This window comes from Cherax quadricarinatus, chromosome 38, assembly GCF_038502225.1.
Source record: "Cherax quadricarinatus isolate ZL_2023a chromosome 38, ASM3850222v1, whole genome shotgun sequence".
Lineage (NCBI taxonomy): Eukaryota > Metazoa > Arthropoda > Malacostraca > Decapoda > Parastacidae > Cherax > Cherax quadricarinatus.
The window spans coordinates 415068-432620 of NC_091329.1; the positions used below are offsets into that span (position 1 = coordinate 415068).

Below are 17553 nucleotides of genomic sequence, written 5' to 3' on the forward strand. Positions count from 1 at the left end.
CCTTATTTTGTCACTGTCATGGGGTGGACTTTTTTTTTTCTTGCTTCAAGGGAACAATATTATTACATCTTCTTCTTCTTCTTCTTCTTCCTCCTCCTCCTCCTCCTCCTCTTCCTCCTCCATTGCTTTTGGTCTCAAACTCCTCCAAATCATGAAATTGATCTTCACTGACACTTCCATCTGTGTTAGAGCATCACTTGGGAAGAGAAGAGTCCCAGATTTGCTGGGGAATCACATATTTCTTACCGCTAGACATGCTGAAAAAGGACAACTGAAATGGCATTCCCACAATGCACCACTGGCTCCCCGATTTTTTTTATATGGTGCACACTGACCATGGAGACCCATTCTCTCACATGTGGGCCTACCAGCTTTCTCCTGCTTGATTTGAAGCTGCTAGAATTTATGCGTATAAATACGTCAGAAACATTGGCTCGTAAGACGTATTTATATGTCGGAAACAGTCAAAGGGTTAAACATTCTCACTGCTAAACATTAATCACTGGTCATGCAGTAGTGACATAGCTGGAGTTTGCTTCCCATCCCCCCACCCTTGGATTTCATGGGGGTGACACCAAAGATTCTGCCCCGGGCGACACCAACCCTAGCGATGCCACCGAGTCTATGCCCTTCTAGAGTGCAGATTCAGGGCCCTCAGTCCTCCTTTGTACATTTTCCAGTGCATTAATATCCATTCTGTAATACAGTGACCAGAGCTGTGCAGCATAATTTAAATGAGGCCTAACCAAAGAAACAGAGTTGAAGAACAACCTGAGGACTCCTATTATTTATGCTCCTTGATATGAAGCCAAAGATTCTGTTCACTTTATTGTGAACACTTATGCACTGTTGTCTTGGTTTTAGATTACTGCTAACCAGAACTCCCAAGTCCTTTTTGCAATCAGTAATATAAAGATCTACATTATTAAGTTTATATGTGGCATGGTTATTATTTTGTCCAATGTTTAGAACTTTGCATGTCTATATTAAACTGCATCTGCCACTTCTTTGACCACTGCATCAGTCTATTCAGATCTTCCTGGAGTGCTCTAATGTCCTTATTAGAATGAATTAGGCAACCTATTTTGGTGTCATCAGCAAACTAGCTTATGTTGCTATTTATACCCTCATCAATGTTGTTTATATAAATTGTGAACAAAGGGCCCAACACCAACCCTTGTGGAACACCACTCATGAACCCCCCCCCCCTCTGATTTCTCTCCACTGATGCAAACTCTCCGCTTATCTCTCAACCACGCCTCTACCAAGGTAAAAATTTCTCCTATTTCATGTGCCTTAATTTTCCTCAATAGCCTCTGATGTGGAACTCTATCAAAAACCTTACTGAAGTCCATATACACAAAACTGTCTTCACTGCCATGATCTACCTCCTCAAATACCTTGGTGAAAAAAGTTAGTAAATTTGTAAGGTAAGAACACCCCTTTGTAAAACCATGCTGAGATTCATTAATTAATTTATGTCTTTCAAGAGGGCTATGAATTGCCTTGGCAATTAGTGATTCCATAAATTTTGCCACTATGGAGGTAAAGCTTATTGATCTATAATTCGAAGCTAAGGACCTGACACCTGCTCTGTAAATAGGTATCACATTGGCCATTTTCCACTTGACTGGCACCATGCCAGTTTGTAGTGATATGTTGAAAAGACTAGCCAAATGTTTGCTAAGCTCCTCTTTACATTCCTTTAAAACCCTTGCAAACAGTTCATCAGGGTCTGGAGATTTGTTTGGTTTTAATTTCTCTACTTGTCTGAGGACCATGTCACTAGTTACCCTAATTGTGCAGTTTATCATCCTGTTCTATATAATTTATAATTTCTGGAATTTCACTAGTATCTTCCTGTGTAAAAACTAAGAGAAAACAAGAGTTAAAAATTTCACACGTGTGCATGCATAGGCACACACACATACTAAAAAGATTTCAACTCTATGAATTCTTGTTCAAAGTTGATAACTGCTGTGGAACTCAGCAAAGTCCACAATAGAAGCAAAATCATTAGTATACATGGTTTTTATTGCATAAAGCATAATTCAGGTAAACCTTATTTGCCTTACCTGACCAGAGGGTGAAACTAGTCTCACTGTCTGTCCTGCAATTGTAGTAGCCACTTTCACACCTTGTGGAGTGACTAGTGTATTAGGCTGCACTACTTTTACTGTAGTAGGAGATGCTGTACTACCAGTACTTGTAGTTATTTTTTGTGAGGCAGCAGCTGCAGCTGCAGCAGCTAAGGCTGCAATCCCTGACATGCCACCTTGAGATGTAGCCGTAGTTGTGGCTGGTAGACCACCTCGCAAAATTTGTGTCGTTTGTCCCCCTGCACCAATAACTTTTATCTGTCCTGCTCCAGGTGCTCGTACTCTGACAATGTTACCACCAGCTGAAAGGAAAGGAAAAAGAAAAAGATAATGTGAAATGTATTCCCAGCAGGCACTAAAAGCAAACAAAAAATGCCTTTATATTAAAACATCTTGGTAAATAACCTTGCATATGCTTTAAAATATTTTATTTTTACGTAAGTGCATGAAAAAAGGGACAGTGTTAAGTCACATTTTGTGTAGAATGCTTATATATGTGTAGCTTAATGAGTTACCATAATTGCACAGATATGATATATCAATATAAGCAGGGCTTACTAAAAAAAAAAAAAAAAAAAAAAAGACTAATAATAACAGTATAAGTTTAACAAATACCACTAAAATCAGAATGAAGGTCAAGAGAGGCCTGAGCTTGCTACCATCTGCAGCTCATAAGACTGCCATCCCCACGAGCCCCTTTGAGGCGGGGTAGATGGCAGACCAGAGGCCTAGCTTCTCTCTACGAGCCCCGTGAGGGCGGGGAATGTGGATAGGCCTGGGGACACTTGGTCCCAAAGATGAGGAGGTACTATACCTCCTCCCATGGGAGACTTAAGTCTCGAGACACTCCCCAGATAGGGAGCCAAGGCCGGGTCACCACTACTTGGAAAAGACCCGGGCCGGGAAAATACCGGCGAATAAAAAAAAAAAAAAAAAAAAAAATCAGAATTGTAAGGCTAATTTCAGTTTTACACAACAAAGCTACTACAAGCCTTCGAACGAACTGCCTGATCAGCCAGGCAGTTCATACGTTGGACTACGTGCAGCCAGCAGTAACAGCCTGGTCGATCAGGCCCCGATCCACCGAGAGGGCCTGGTCGTGGACCGGGCTGTGGGGGCGTTGATCCCTGGAATACCCTCCAGGTAGACTCCAGGTACCTGTTCCATTCTCTCTAGTCACTCTCTAGTCATTTACTTACTCTCGGAAACTTGCTAAGTGTTCTTTCACTTTACGTACCATAACTGTGCCCAAGTGAAAAAATTTGCAAACAAAATTTAGGCTGCATGGGTACCACTCATGAAAATCCACTGATTATTTGTTCATGGTCTTCAGAGTTTAGTCTGTCATAGAATGCTAAGTTTTCCAGTGGCTATAGCATTTGCTATCTATGCTTTGATCCCATTCCTGTTCTGTGTAGTACCACTATTTTTGAAGAAATGCTTATTAGCTTTCTTTCAAAATACTATATACAAGTTGACAAGTGTTCTTTTTGTTGTTGGTGCTAAGTTAAATGCTTTATCTATTTTCTAATAACTTTCAATGTTCTTACATGGTTATACAAAGATCAGCACATTTGTTTTCATGTCCTAAGCTCAGCAGAGTTCACCATGCAAAATAAAGGCAATATATAATTGGCAATATCTTGGTAGACAGCAATCAAGTGAGTTTAGCTGTATGATTTACAAAGCCCTAGAACAATTTAGTTCTTTTTTATTTAAAGAAAAAATTATTAGGATGACTAAGAGGGTATATGAGTCTGGGGGTGGAAGGAAGGAGGGGTAGGCATTATTCCAGGAAAAATTGGAGGAAAGTGATAAAGTTATGAGTGCTGAAGACTAACCTCTGACAGACTTATGAGTGTGTTAGATCAAAGCAAGTGGAGGCAAGTGTTTTTTTATGACTTGGCATTCTGTGCGAGTGAGCAAGGTAATCTTTATGAAGAGAATCAGGGGAAAGTAGCTAGCTGGACTGGAGTCCTGAAGGTGAAAATATGATGTCAGCACTCTTCTGGCAAGACAAAATACTGAGTGAATGATGGTGAATGGGTTTCCTCTTTTTATAGATCACGTACTTCAGTGTGAGACAGCTGGTGTCATAAAAAAATTGCAAAATATAAGAGAGAGAGATTTTGGGAGATGTTAAGTGAATGTATAGGAGCCTTTGAACCAAGTGAGAGAGTAATTGTGGTAGGGGACCTGAATGCTAAAGTAGGAGAAACTTTTAGAGAGGGTGTGGTAGGTAAGTTTGGGGTGCCAGGTGTAAATGATAATGGGAGCCCTTTGATTGAACTTTGTATAGAAAGGGGTTTAGTTATAGGTAATACATATTTTAAGAAAAAGAGGATAAATAAGTATACACGATATGATGTAGGGCGAAATGACAGTAGTTTGTTGGATTATGTATTGGTAGATAAAAGACTGTTGAGTAGACTTCAGGATGTACATGTTTATAGAGGGGCCACAGATATATCAGATCACTTTCTAGTTGTAGCTACACTGAGAGTAAAAGGTAGATGGGATACAAGGAGAATAGAAGCATCAGGGAAGAGAGAGGTGAAGGTTTATAAACTAAAAGAGGAGGCAGTTAGGGTAAGATATAAACAGCTATTGGAGGATAGATGGGCTAATGAGAGCATAGGCAATGGGGTCGAAGAGGTATGGGGTAGGTTTAAAAATGTAGTGTTAGAGTGTTCAGCAGAAGTTTGTGGTTACAGGAAAGTGGGTGCAGGAGGGAAGAGGAGCGATTGGTGGAATGATGATGTAAAGAGAGTAGTAAGGGAGAAAAAGTTAGCATATGAGAAGTTTTTACAAAGTAGAAGTGATGCAAGGAGGGAAGAGTATATGGAGAAAAAGAGAGAGGTTAAGAGAGTGGTGAAGCAATGTAAAAAGAGAGCAAATGAGAGAGTGGGTGAGATGTTATCAACAAATTTTGTTGAAAATAAGAAAAAGTTTTGGAGTGAGATTAACAAGTTAAGAAAGCCTAGAGAACAAATGGATTTGTCAGTTAAAAATAGGAGAGGAGAGTTATTAAATGGAGAGTTAGAGGTATTGGGAAGATGGAGGGAATATTTTGAGGAATTGTTAAATGTTGATGAAGATAGGGAAGCTGTGATTTCGTGTATAGGGCAAGGAGGAATAACATCTTGTAGGAGTGAGGAAGAGCCAGTTGTGAGTGTGGGGGAAGTTCGTGAGGCAGTAGGTAAAATGAAAGGGGGTAAGGCAGCCGGGATTGATGGGATAAAGATAGAAATGTTAAAAGCAGGTGGGGATATAGTTTTGGAGTGGTTGGTGCAATTATTTAATAAATGTATGGGAGAGGGTAAGGTACCTAGGGATTGGCAGAGAGCATGCATAGTTCCTTTGTATAAAGGCAAAGGGGATAAAAGAGAGTGCAAAAATTATAGGGGGATAAGTCTGTTGAGTGTACCTGGTAAAGTGTATGGTAGAGTTATAATTGAAAGAATTAAGAATAAGACGGAGAATAGGATAGCAGATGAACAAGGAGGCTTTAGGAAAGGTAGGGGGTGTGTGGACCAGGTGTTTACAGTGAAACATATAAGTGAACAGTATTTAGATAAGGCTAAAGAGGTCTTTGTGGCATTTATGGATTTGGAAAAGGCGTATGACAGGGTGGATAGGGGGGCAATGTGGCAGATGTTGCAAGTGTATGGTGTAGGAGGTAGGTTACTGAAAGCAGTGAAGAGTTTTTACGAGGATAGTGAGGCTCAAGTTAGAGTATGTAGGAAAGAGGGAAATTTTTTCCCAGTAAAAGTAGGTCTTTTCTCCATGGGGAAGTGGAACAGAATTCTTCCTCTGTAAGCCATGCATGTCGTAAGAGGCGACTAAAATGCCGGGAGCAAGGGGCTAGTAACCCCTTCTCCTGTATATATTACTAAATTTAAAAGGAGAAACTTCAGTTTTTTCTTTTGGGCCACCCCACCTCAGTGGGATACGGCTGGTACGTTGAAAGAAGAAGAAGAAGTAGGTCTTAGACAAGGATGTGTGATGTCACCGTGGTTGTTTAATATATTTATAGATGGGGTTGTAAGAGAAGTAAATGCGAGGGTCTTGGCAAGAGGCGTGGAGTTAAAAGATAAAGAATCACACACAAAGTGGGAGTTGTCACAGCTGCTCTTTGCTGATGATACTGTGCTCTTGGGAGATTCTGAAGAGAAGCTGCAGAGATTGGTGGATGAATTTGGTAGGGTGTGCAAAAGAAGAAAATTAAAGGTGAATACAGGAAAGAGTAAAGTTATGAGGATAACAAAAAGATTAGGTGATGAAAGATTGAATATCAGATTGGAGGGAGAGAGTATGGAGGAGGTGAACGTATTCAGATATTTGGGAGTGGACGTGTCAGCGGATGGGTCTATGAAAGATGAGGTGAATCATAGAATTGATGAGGGAAAAAGAGTGAGTGGTGCACTTAGGAGTCTGTGGAGACAAAGAACTTTGTCCTTGGAGGCAAAGAGGGGAATGTATGAGAGTATAGTTTTACCAACGCTCTTATATGGGTGTGAAGCGTGGGTGATGAATGTTGCAGCGAGGAGAAGGCTGGAGGCAGTGGAGATGTCATGTCTGAGGGCAATGTGTGGTGTGAATATAATACAGAGAATTCGTAGTTTGGAAGTTAGGAGGAGGTGCGGGATTACCAAAACTGTTGTCCAGAGGGCTGAGGAAGGGTTGTTGAGGTGGTTCGGACATGTAGAGAGAATGGAGCGAAACAGAATGACTTCAAGAGTGTATCAGTCTGTAGTGGAAGGAAGGCGGGGTAGGGGTCGGCCTAGGAAGGGTTGGAGGGAGGGGGTAAAGGAGGTTTTGTGTGCGAGGGGCTTGGACTTCCAGCAGGCATGCGCGAGCGTGTTTGATAGGAGTGAATGGAGACAAATGGTTTTTAATACTTGACGTGCTGTTGGAGTGTGAGCAAAGTAACGTTTATGAAGGGATTCAGGGAAACGAGCAGGCCGGACTTGAGTCCTGGAGATGGGAAGTACAGTGCCTGCACTCTGAAGGAGGGGTGTTAATGTTGCAGTTTAAAAACTGTAGTGTAAAGCACCCTTCTGGCAAGACAGTGATGGAGTGAATGATGGTGAAAGTTTTTCTTTTTCGGGCCACCCTGCCTTGGTGGGAATCGGCCAGTGTGATAATAAAAAAAAAATAATAAAATAAAATAAGCACCTTTACATGAATCTATGATGTTTGCCACCAAGTGATCATTTATAGCCAAATTTAACATACCATAAAAACCAATAGCATTCTTTTCATTTCCTTTTTCTTTTTGTAGTTTTATTTAGCTCTTTCAAACTATTTTTTTAAATTTCTCAACAAAGGAGGTAACTAAAATTGTATGACCTTCCACAGTTAATGCTGTATGGGCCTTCATTACAGGGTTACCTTAGCTGTCCACCAAAATCAGCTAGTATCTGAATATGGCCAGAAAGACTTATGTAGACAGTAAGTGTTCCAATGTAATAAGAAATAAAAACTGACCTCGTATAGTTTGTGGAGAGGTAGGGGCCATAGGTGTAATAGTTCCAGGTGCAGCTGGTCTAAGAACAGTTTGGGTGAGAGTAATAGGCTTGTTGGCAGGAGTACCAGGTATACTGGAGGTGGCAGTGCTTGGAGGGGTAGCTGGAGTTGATGCTGTTGATGCTGGGGTTGGGATGTCATACTTTTGGATCTGTTGGTATGAATACCATTATAACAAACATTACTCAAAGTATTTCTGACAAAACATAAGGTTCATTCATGTTAATGTCATCAAAGGAAGTATACTTGGTCTCTTTCAGAAAATCTCATAATACAGAAATTTTTTTATGAAATAATTTAATTTAATGCATCACCTTTCCCTTCCACCTCAACTTTCATCATTCTCTCTCCTACTTTTAGGCCCTCCCACCTCCTACACCATACAAAATATTTAGTTAAACAAAACTGCAGAAAATGAAGTATTTATTAAATACAGCATTTACAATTACTTCACAGAATTAAACAAAGTTACTTAAAATTTAATGAAGTCCTACAGCTAATAAGAATAATCACAGCTTAAAACTATGATAAACTCTTTTATTATGCTATTCTGTAAGGAGCAAATTTTTGCAGAGAAACTGAAAAAATGCATCCAAAACTGAATAGAACACACTATGAAGGTCTTTCGTGTACTACTGAATTTTGGCTGCACCTTTCCTACCTGGAGAGGATTTTGGGGGTCAACACCCCCACAGCTAGGTCTGAGACCAGGCCTTGTGGTGGATCAGGGTCTGATCAACCAGGCTGTTACTGCCGGCCGCATGCACACTGACATACGAACCACAGCCCAGCTGGTCAGGTACTGACTTTAGGTGCCTGTCCAGTGCCTTCTTGAAGAAAGCCAGGGGGTCTATTGGTTATCCCCCATGCATATGCTGGGAGGCAGTTGAACAGTCTTGGGCCCCTGACACTTACTGTGTTGTCTCAGTGTACTCATGGCACCCCTGCTTTTCATTGGGCATCTCCTGCCGAGTCTTTTGCTTTCACAGGGAGTGATTTTAGTGTGCAAGTTTGGTACTAATCTCTCTAGGATTTTCCAAGTGTATATTATCATGTACAGTGGACCCCCGGTTAACGAACTTTTTTCATTCCAGTAGTATGTTCAGGTGCCAGTACTGACCGAATTTTTTCCCATAAGGAATATTGTGAAGTAGATTAGTCCATTTCAGACCCCCAAACATACACGTACAAATGCACTTACATAAATACACTTACATAATTGGTCGCATTTGGAGGTGATCGTTAAGCGGGAGTCCACTGTATATCTCTCGCCTGCATTCCAGGGAATACAAATCAAGGGACTTCAACCGTTCCCAGTAATTTAGGTGCCTTATCATACTTATGTGTGCCACGAAAGTTCTTTGCACACTCTCCAGGTCAGTAATTTTGCCTGCCTTGAAGGGGGCAGTTAGTGTACAGCAGTATTCCAGCCTAGCTAACTGGTTTCCCTGAATCCCTTCACAAAATATTACCCTGCTCACACTCCAACAGCTCGTCAGGTCCCAAAAATCATTCATCTCCATCTACTTCTATCTAACACGCTAACGCACACTTACTGGAAATCCAAGCCCCTCGCCCAAAAAACCTCCTTTACCCCCTCCCTCCAACATTCTTGAGGATGACCGCTACCCCACCTTCCTCCCCCTACAGATTTATACGCTCTCTAAGGCATTCTACTTTGTTCCATTCTCTCTAAATGACCAAACCACCTCAACAACCCCTCTTCAGCCCTCTGACTAATACTTTTAGTAACTCCACACCGCCTAATTTCCACACTAAGATTTATATATCTTCTTTCAACAAACTTGCCATATCCCACAGAGGAAGGGTGGCCCAAAAAGAAAAATGAAAGTTTCTCTTTTTAAATTTAGTAATTTATACAGGAAAAGGGATTACTAGCATTTTAGTCACCTCTTACGACACATATGGAGGAAGAATGCTGTTCTACTTCCCCATGGAGATAAAAGGAAATAAACAAGAACTAGTAAGAAAATAGAAGAAACCCCAGAGGGATGTGTATATACATGCTTGTACATGTATGTGTAGTGTGACCTAAGTGTAAGTAGAAATAGCAAGACATACTTGAAATCTTGCATGTTTATGAGACAGAGAAAAGACACCAGCAATCCTACCATCACTTAAAACAATTACAGGCTTCCGTTTCACACTCGCTTGGCAGTACGGTAGTACTTCCCTGGGCAGTTGCTGTCTACCAACCTACTACCTACAATTTATATATTTATGAATAATTATCAGATCCCTGTTCTCCACTTATAATACTTAGTACTTCCACTGTATCATGGATTATCATACCCAGCTGGGCAAATTATATACAAGGGTGTAAGCTAAGTCACTTTATCAAGAAAAATTATTTCATTTATTTATTTTAATACACTGGCTGTAGTAGTGAGTTGATTAGCTCAAGGTTTGGTAGAAATTTAATTATGTGGTGTTGGCTCTTTTTTTTTTTTATGTTCTACAGCATTGCAGGGTGCAGAAAAAACTTAACACAATGAAGTGATGTTATGCCACAGCCTGCATATAAAAAAAATAGTTTGAATAAATCATACAAACCTGAAGGAGATATGCATCTGCAGTGGGTGTTGCACCCCAGCAGACCTCTAAGGTAGTAGTTGATGCTCTCACCAACTGCACTCTACCAGGTGACCCTGGTACACTGGTTTCCAGGTACCACAAATCTTTGCAGCAAACCTATTAACATACATGTATAAATGAACATTAATCTGAGGTGCTCTGCATAGTTTGCTTTTATGATTTGGTCAGTTAGGGAGTACATTAAGTGGTATGATAATTTATACAGAATGCAGTACAATTGGAGTAGCTTAGCAAATTTATTTATTCTGGTTTGAAGAATAGTTTTTGTATTTTAACAATATTCTGTCTTAAATTTCCTTTTACATATACGTATATAAATTAGTATCATATTTAGATATAAAAATTCACTGTCTTATTTTCAAAATTTAGTGAAGATATTCACCATGTGCCTAATAAAAGGCAGGGAAAAGAATAATTGTACATAATACAATAAGCAAAAATACCACATTGAAAATAGGAAATAAAACCTCTGTGCTTTCATGTGCTTAAACACATGTGCATAACCACACGAAAATGCTCAGGTTTTATTTGCTATTTTCACTGTGGTATTTGTACCTATATGAAAGCATGCCTTTTATTGTGATTTCTTCCACAGTACAAAAGCCTTACCTGGTTATTCCATGCTTTTCTGTAACCATCTCTGCCTGACCACACAAAAAGACGAGAGTGAATGCCAACTGAACAGTGCCCAGCTCTTGCACGAGGCATTTGGTCTTCAAATTTTTCCATCATTGCATTTTCCCAACTCATGTTTTCTGAGGTAAAAAGAGAAATCAGAATTGTATTTCAACTCGTAGTTTATTTTTTGAAATATTATACCATCCTGTAAGTGTAACAGAACTAACAGTTGGCAACTGACAATGATGAGCTTTTGCACCCAAAAATTCAAGGAAGCATCAAACAAGCCTGTATCTATCTGCAGGGAAAATAGACACGAAGTACTGATGCAACTGCCAATATAAGGATGCAAAACTCAGGAAGGAAAAAGCTTGGAAAAAATGTGGCACAATAAAAGTTACGGAAAAAAATACTGGAGATTATGAAACAGCTTGTGTGTCTTTGGGTAAGGAGGAATATGTAAATGAACTGAATATAGCAGACTAAGCAAACGCAGACCCAAAGCTACTCCACAGCACTGAAACGAGTGAGCAAATAATGAGATTCATGATGGAAGTCATAGGATTCTACATTATATCACCATGGATATAAACTAAAGCTGAAGCCCTGTGCAAGCTGTGTGCCCAGAATGTCAACAAATCCCTTAAGATAGGAACTTCCAGGTGCTTGCAGAACAGCAAATATAATCCAAGTATTCAAGAAGGAAGACAGCCAGGAGAGCCTAAACTACAGTCCAGTATTCCTGACATGTATGTCAGCCAATGTAATCAGAAGGAATAAAACGAAGAACCTGGTGGATAATTTACAGAAAAGATTGCCTTAAACACAAACAGCTTCTACCATGAAAAATGTCTTTCAAACTTAACAGAGACCTATGACAGAATGAGAAGTAAAATGATCCACAAAGAGCTTTGACCTGAGGCCATTCAAGCCTTTGTTAATGAAAAAAAAAAAACAACTTTACAAGCCAAAACACCAAATGTAGAACACCACTCACACTAACATGCTCCCCCACACATACAAAATACTCAAGAGGAATTGATAGGGCAGACAAGAACAGTCTGAGAGGTAGGAAACAGGTACTCAGGGGCAAAGCTGGAAGCTAAAGAAAAAGTATTAAGGATAGGTACGATAGCACCCAAAAGCTATTAGAACAAATCCGGCAAGCAGCAAGTTAAAAGGTGGGACCATGAGCCAAGACTCAACCCCTGCACCCACACAGGCAACTGCACAAATTATACCTCACAAAATTTAAGTAACCTACTTGCTTAAATTAAAAAAAAATATAATGTCAAAAGACTCCTCTACGACTTCCAGGTCCCAACAGGACAGGATGAAAGACTAGGCATGAAAAACACAAGCAAACTGCATATTTCCATTTGGAAAAAAAAAAAAAAGCCTTTGATATTGTATTGCCTGGAAGGCTACTGCATAAGCTGAAGATGCTGCTCAAGGTGACAAACAGGGTTGTAACATGGTTTAAAGCACACAGTGAACTCCAACTGAGCATGCCCCAATAAACAATGCCCAGTTTTACTGCCAAAATCTGTCAGAGCAAGACCCTGTAAAAACACTTGCAAACCCTCACAACCAATCCATGCTAAATCAAAAAGCAAGCCCCAGGCAGCTCAATGCAGAGTGCACAAGTTAGCTGGGCCAGACCTCTTTACTACTCCTTGACTGCTCTACTGTCACACCATATTTATCCACTAAGACATTCTGCACTATTTTGCAGAAAGTGGCTTAATGCTGCAAAACACATTAAATATAGATAAAAAAAATATTTTCTCTTGCATTTTAAAAGTTTTCCAAGGCCAGTGACTGATAAGGCACTAAATTTTGTAAAGGTCAAGATAGCCCACAGCATCATGGCAATTTTAAACAGATGTGCATTTTTTTTTTTTTACATATGCAATATTTGGCAGATATTCTACGAATCTTTAATAATTTAAATTATGGGGACAATGCAGGGAAAACATTCAGCATATTTTAAGGAGTTTTCATAGTTACAGGATATAAATTTATGGAAGGTACTTATCTTTTTTTTATTTTTACTGTCCTTTTATCAAGTATATAAGAGGTTATAAAACTTTTTTCTTTAAACTTAGTGAGCTCTACATATACAATATGCTTAAATATGTAATATAACTATATCCGCAACTTGCTTAAATCAAAATATTAACAACTCGCTTGATCAACTTCTCTTGCTTTCAGAATAATGAAATCTCTCCATGCCTTCCTGATGGTTGTAAGCAGAAAGAATTTAGACTAATTATATTTAGAAGTAGAAAAACTAACCTTCAAGAAAACTACCTCAGAAACTTACCTTCAAACCAGATACAGAACAATCATAAATGATCAAAGCTAGGCACATCTAGATCAGCCAGGGGAAGTCAGGCAATCCATTTTACCATGTTCAGAGTAGTCTATAAACGGGTTCTTATGTGTTTTCTGTCAAAGAACAAGCCTGAGCCTCTCCAGTATCCAGCGAAGTCCAAGCGCTCATACTGAAGAACTGTTAACAAGACTTTAGCTGAAAACTTTAAAAAAATTCAACTACCGCTCTTGGCAAAAATCATGTCACCCAAAATTCAACAATGCTTAAATGGGCAGGAAAATGACATTCTGACAACACTACTGGAGGGAACCCAACTGAATATACTAACAGAGACAGCACCACTTTGGCATCCCTTAAACTTGTTGCTTCTTTGATAGAGGAGCAATCAGGAAACCCATGTAGTGCAACATTCCAAGTTAACTAATATGCAAATGTATATTACAGCTGCAGAATAAAAACTGACAACCTTAGTGCATATGTTCTCACTGCAGAAGAAGCCAAGTATCACAATGAATGTGACAAACTGTGCAGGTTTTCTAACTGTAGAACCAGTCAAGCATCATAATGAATGCTTAACAAATCTGTATAGAAAAGCAAGTTCTTAGCATACTGAATAAAATAGCCTCAGATAAAAATAGTATCAGCTACAGCTTGGCATTTGCTGAACTAGCAAAATACATGAAAGGAATGTTGGCATTATGCTGATCACATACGAGTTTGGTATGGATGAAGTACTATAATACATCAAGGAAAAAATCCGACTCCTAGTGCATTTCCATGACTATAAGCACACCGTGACAGAAGACATGCTCCTCATATTTGATAAACACCTAATAGTGAAGCAGATAATAGGTATTTTAGGGCTTTCTTTCAAACTGTGATCCAAGCATGGCCATGCCACTATAAATGCTGACCAGCTATTATGCAACTGCCAAGCAGATTCAATGGCTGTGGCCAGAGTATAGACAGGGCTAATCATTAAGAACAACACTTAAGACAATGAATGTCACCTTCAAGAGTTAAAACACTTAATAAGTGCATCAAATCATAGAACATAGACCATACAAGCTGATGAAAACAGCATCATTCACCAACTATAGCACAGATGCATTAGGTAGCTTGGTAGTGCCTTCAGCTTTGGAGAGGAGAGAAATGAAGACTAAGGTCAACAATCTTGTGTTTGAGATCTTGTATTCACTAAGAAGCTGACCTTACTGACTAATCTATTCATCTAGAGCAAAATGTAGGACTGGATTGTAAAGCAGTCTAAACTGATACCTGCTAACAGCAAAGAGCCGAGTAGTAGCTTCAGATTCACCTAGGTAAATGGAATTTTATCCATCTATAACATCCAAAAGCAGCTAGTGTTTAATAGGCTGTTTCTGCAAAACTCAGAATTCTCTCTGCATTAATCACTAATCAAGCCCATGAACAGAACAATGCAGTTATCAAAACTGACAGACAAAAAAAAGCGACTTGATTGAGGACCCTGCAGCAGCACATAGGTGGGTGGTAGGTGATCAGAAATCAGCCTAGTTGATCAGAAAAAAGCAGTGTCACAAGATAAAGATGCAATGAAATGCAGTATTCACTGTGAGGAGACAAATACTCAAAATAATGATTACCTGATTACTACAGGATGACAATCCTTATAAAAAAAATCAACCAACCTCATGTTAAGATAAGATCATTATTAACCCTCTAACTGTCCAACTGTAGATCTACGTTCGCTCGTGAAGCGCTTCGAACGTAGATCTATGTTTTTTTTTTTTTTACATTCCTTCTTAGGGAGAAAATCGAGGCCGGAGTGCTACGTGTGCAAATGTAGATGTACATTTGGACAGTTTAAGGGTTAAGAACGCCACTGCTACAATGATTGGCAACCACAAAAGATGCAAAGACTAGCTCATAATTATTCAGGAAGGGGCTATAGTATCAAGACTAATGCTTATTCTATCTGCCAATACAGTAAGGCCCTGCTTTATGGCGTTTCGCCTTACGGTGTTCCGCTAATACGGCGATGTCAAATTATGACCAAAATTTGCTATACGGTAAGCGGTCTTTTAAATACGGCGCCCCCCACCCAGTTTGTTTACATTTTCCGTGACCACATCTATTATGTCAGGAAACTTTCCAAAATTTCAAGTGTTTTAAAGTTACTGCATATTTTATATGTACTCTGATAATTATACTTATGTGTACCTGTACCTAAATAACTTACACACTGTGCTGGTGTGCAGGTACACATTAAAATCGCTAAGTCTCTCTCTACTCATGACGCCAATACTATGTAATAATAATCACTCTTGGGCACACTAAATGTCTTATTTTATATCAATATAGGCATTTTCATTAATCCATCTATGATATTTTCCTCAAAATTATATATGAAACCCATTACATAGCATATAAATATGATACATACACTCAGAATAAAAACTGATGTAAATATGAGATTTGTTTACAAAGCAGCTGTGTAGATGGTGTCGGAAGAATTACGTTTTCTCTAGTCAAACACTGGGGGGTAACTGTAGAAAAATATTATTTTCGTATGCCTTTACTCTATGTATAGCAATTCACGACCCTTGTGGGTTTAGTGCTTTTTATAATAATAATAATAATAATAAATTATTATTATAATCAAAAAGAAGCACTAAGCCACAAGGGCTATACGGTGCTGTATAATAATAATTATTATTATTATTATTATTATTAATAATATTAATATTATTAATAATAATATTATTATTATTAATAATAATAATATTATTATTAATAATAATAATATTACAGTGGACCCCCGCATACCGTCGGCATCACATAACGTTCAATCCGCATACCGCTCGCTTTTATCGCAAAAATTTTTCCTCGCATACCGCTCAAAAACCCGCTCACCGCTCTTCGTCCGAGACGCGTCCAATGTGCGCCCTTAGCCAGCCTCACATGTGCCGCCGGTGGCATTGTTTACCAGCCAGCCTCCGCGGTAACATCCAAGCATACAATCGGAACATTTCGTATTATTACAGTGTTTTTGGTGATTTTATCTGCAAAATAAGTGACCATGGGCCACAAGAAAGCTTCTAGTGCCAACCCTACAGCAATAAGGGTGAGAATTACTATAGAGATGAAGAAAGAGATCATTGATACGTATGAAAGTGGAGTGCGTGTCGCCGACCTGGCCAGGTTGTACAAGAAACCCAAATCAACCATCGCTACTATTGTGGGCAACAGAAAGGCAATCAAGGAAGCTGTTCTTGCCAAAGGTTTAACTGTGTTTTCGAAACAGAGATTGCAAGTGATGGAAGACGTTGAGAGACTCTTACTGGTGTGGATAAATGAAAAACAGCTAGCAGGAGATAGCGTCTCTCAAGCGATCATAAGCGAAAAGGCTAGGAAGTTGCATGAGGATTTAATTAAAAAAATGCCTGCAACTAGTGATGATGTGAGTGAATTTAAGGCCAGCAAAGGTTGGTTTGAGAGATTTAAGAAGCGTAGTGGCATACATAGTGTGATAAGGCATGGTGAGGCTGCCAGTTCGGACCACAAAGCAGCTGAAAAATATGTGCAGGAATTCAAGGAGTACATAGACAGTGAAGGACTGAAACCTGAACAAGTGTTTAATTGTGATGAAACAGGCCTGTTTTGGAAGAAAATGCCAAGCAGGACCTACATTACTCAGGAGGAAAAGGTACTCCCAGGACATAAGCCTATGAAAGACAGGCTTACTTTGTTGATGTGTTCCAATGCTACTGGTGATTGCAAAGTGAAGCCTTTATTAGTGTATCACTCTGAAACTCCCAGACCGTTCAGGCAAAAGAATGTCCTCAAGGAGAATTTGTGTGTGCTGTGGAGGGCAAACAGTAAGGCATGGGTCACTAGGGACTTTTTCTATGACTGGTTACACCATGCATTTGCCCCCAATGTGAAAGATTACCTAACTGAAAAGAAATTAGAACTTAAGTGCCTCCTGGTGTTAGACAATGCCCCTGGTCATCCTACAGACGTGGCAGAGCGACTTTATGGGGACATGAAATTCATTAAGGTGAAGTTTTTGCCTCCTAATACCACTCCTCTCCTGCAGCCCATGGACCAGCAGGTTATTGCAAACTTCAAAAAACTGTACACAAAAGCTCTGTTTGAAAGGTGCTTTGTAGTGACCTCAGAAACTCAACTGACTCTAAGAGAGTTTTGGAGAGAGCACTTTAATATCCTCAATTGTGTAAACCTTATAGGTAAGGCTTGGGAGGGAGTGACTAAGAAGACCTTGAACTCTGCTTGGAAGAAACTGTGGCCAGAATGTGTAGACAAAAGGGATTTTGAAGGGTTTCAGGCTAACCCATTGAGGCTAACCCT

At 39.5% G+C, this 17553-nt stretch overlaps 1 protein-coding gene across 1 annotated transcript in view; it reads right to left on the bottom strand.

Moving 5' to 3' along the window:
• Hcf (Host cell factor) overlaps nucleotides 1-17553 on the bottom strand; it is a 107644-nt gene that overhangs the window by 38825 nt on the left and 51266 nt on the right. The window contains exons 6-9 of the mRNA XM_053782283.2: nucleotides 10854-10999; nucleotides 10203-10340; nucleotides 7590-7779; nucleotides 2076-2401 (exon numbers count right to left, since the gene is read on the bottom strand). Coding sequence (XP_053638258.1) covers nucleotides 2076-2401; nucleotides 7590-7779; nucleotides 10203-10340; nucleotides 10854-10999 — 800 coding nt within the window. The remainder of the gene's footprint in view (nucleotides 1-2075; nucleotides 2402-7589; nucleotides 7780-10202; nucleotides 10341-10853; nucleotides 11000-17553) is intronic.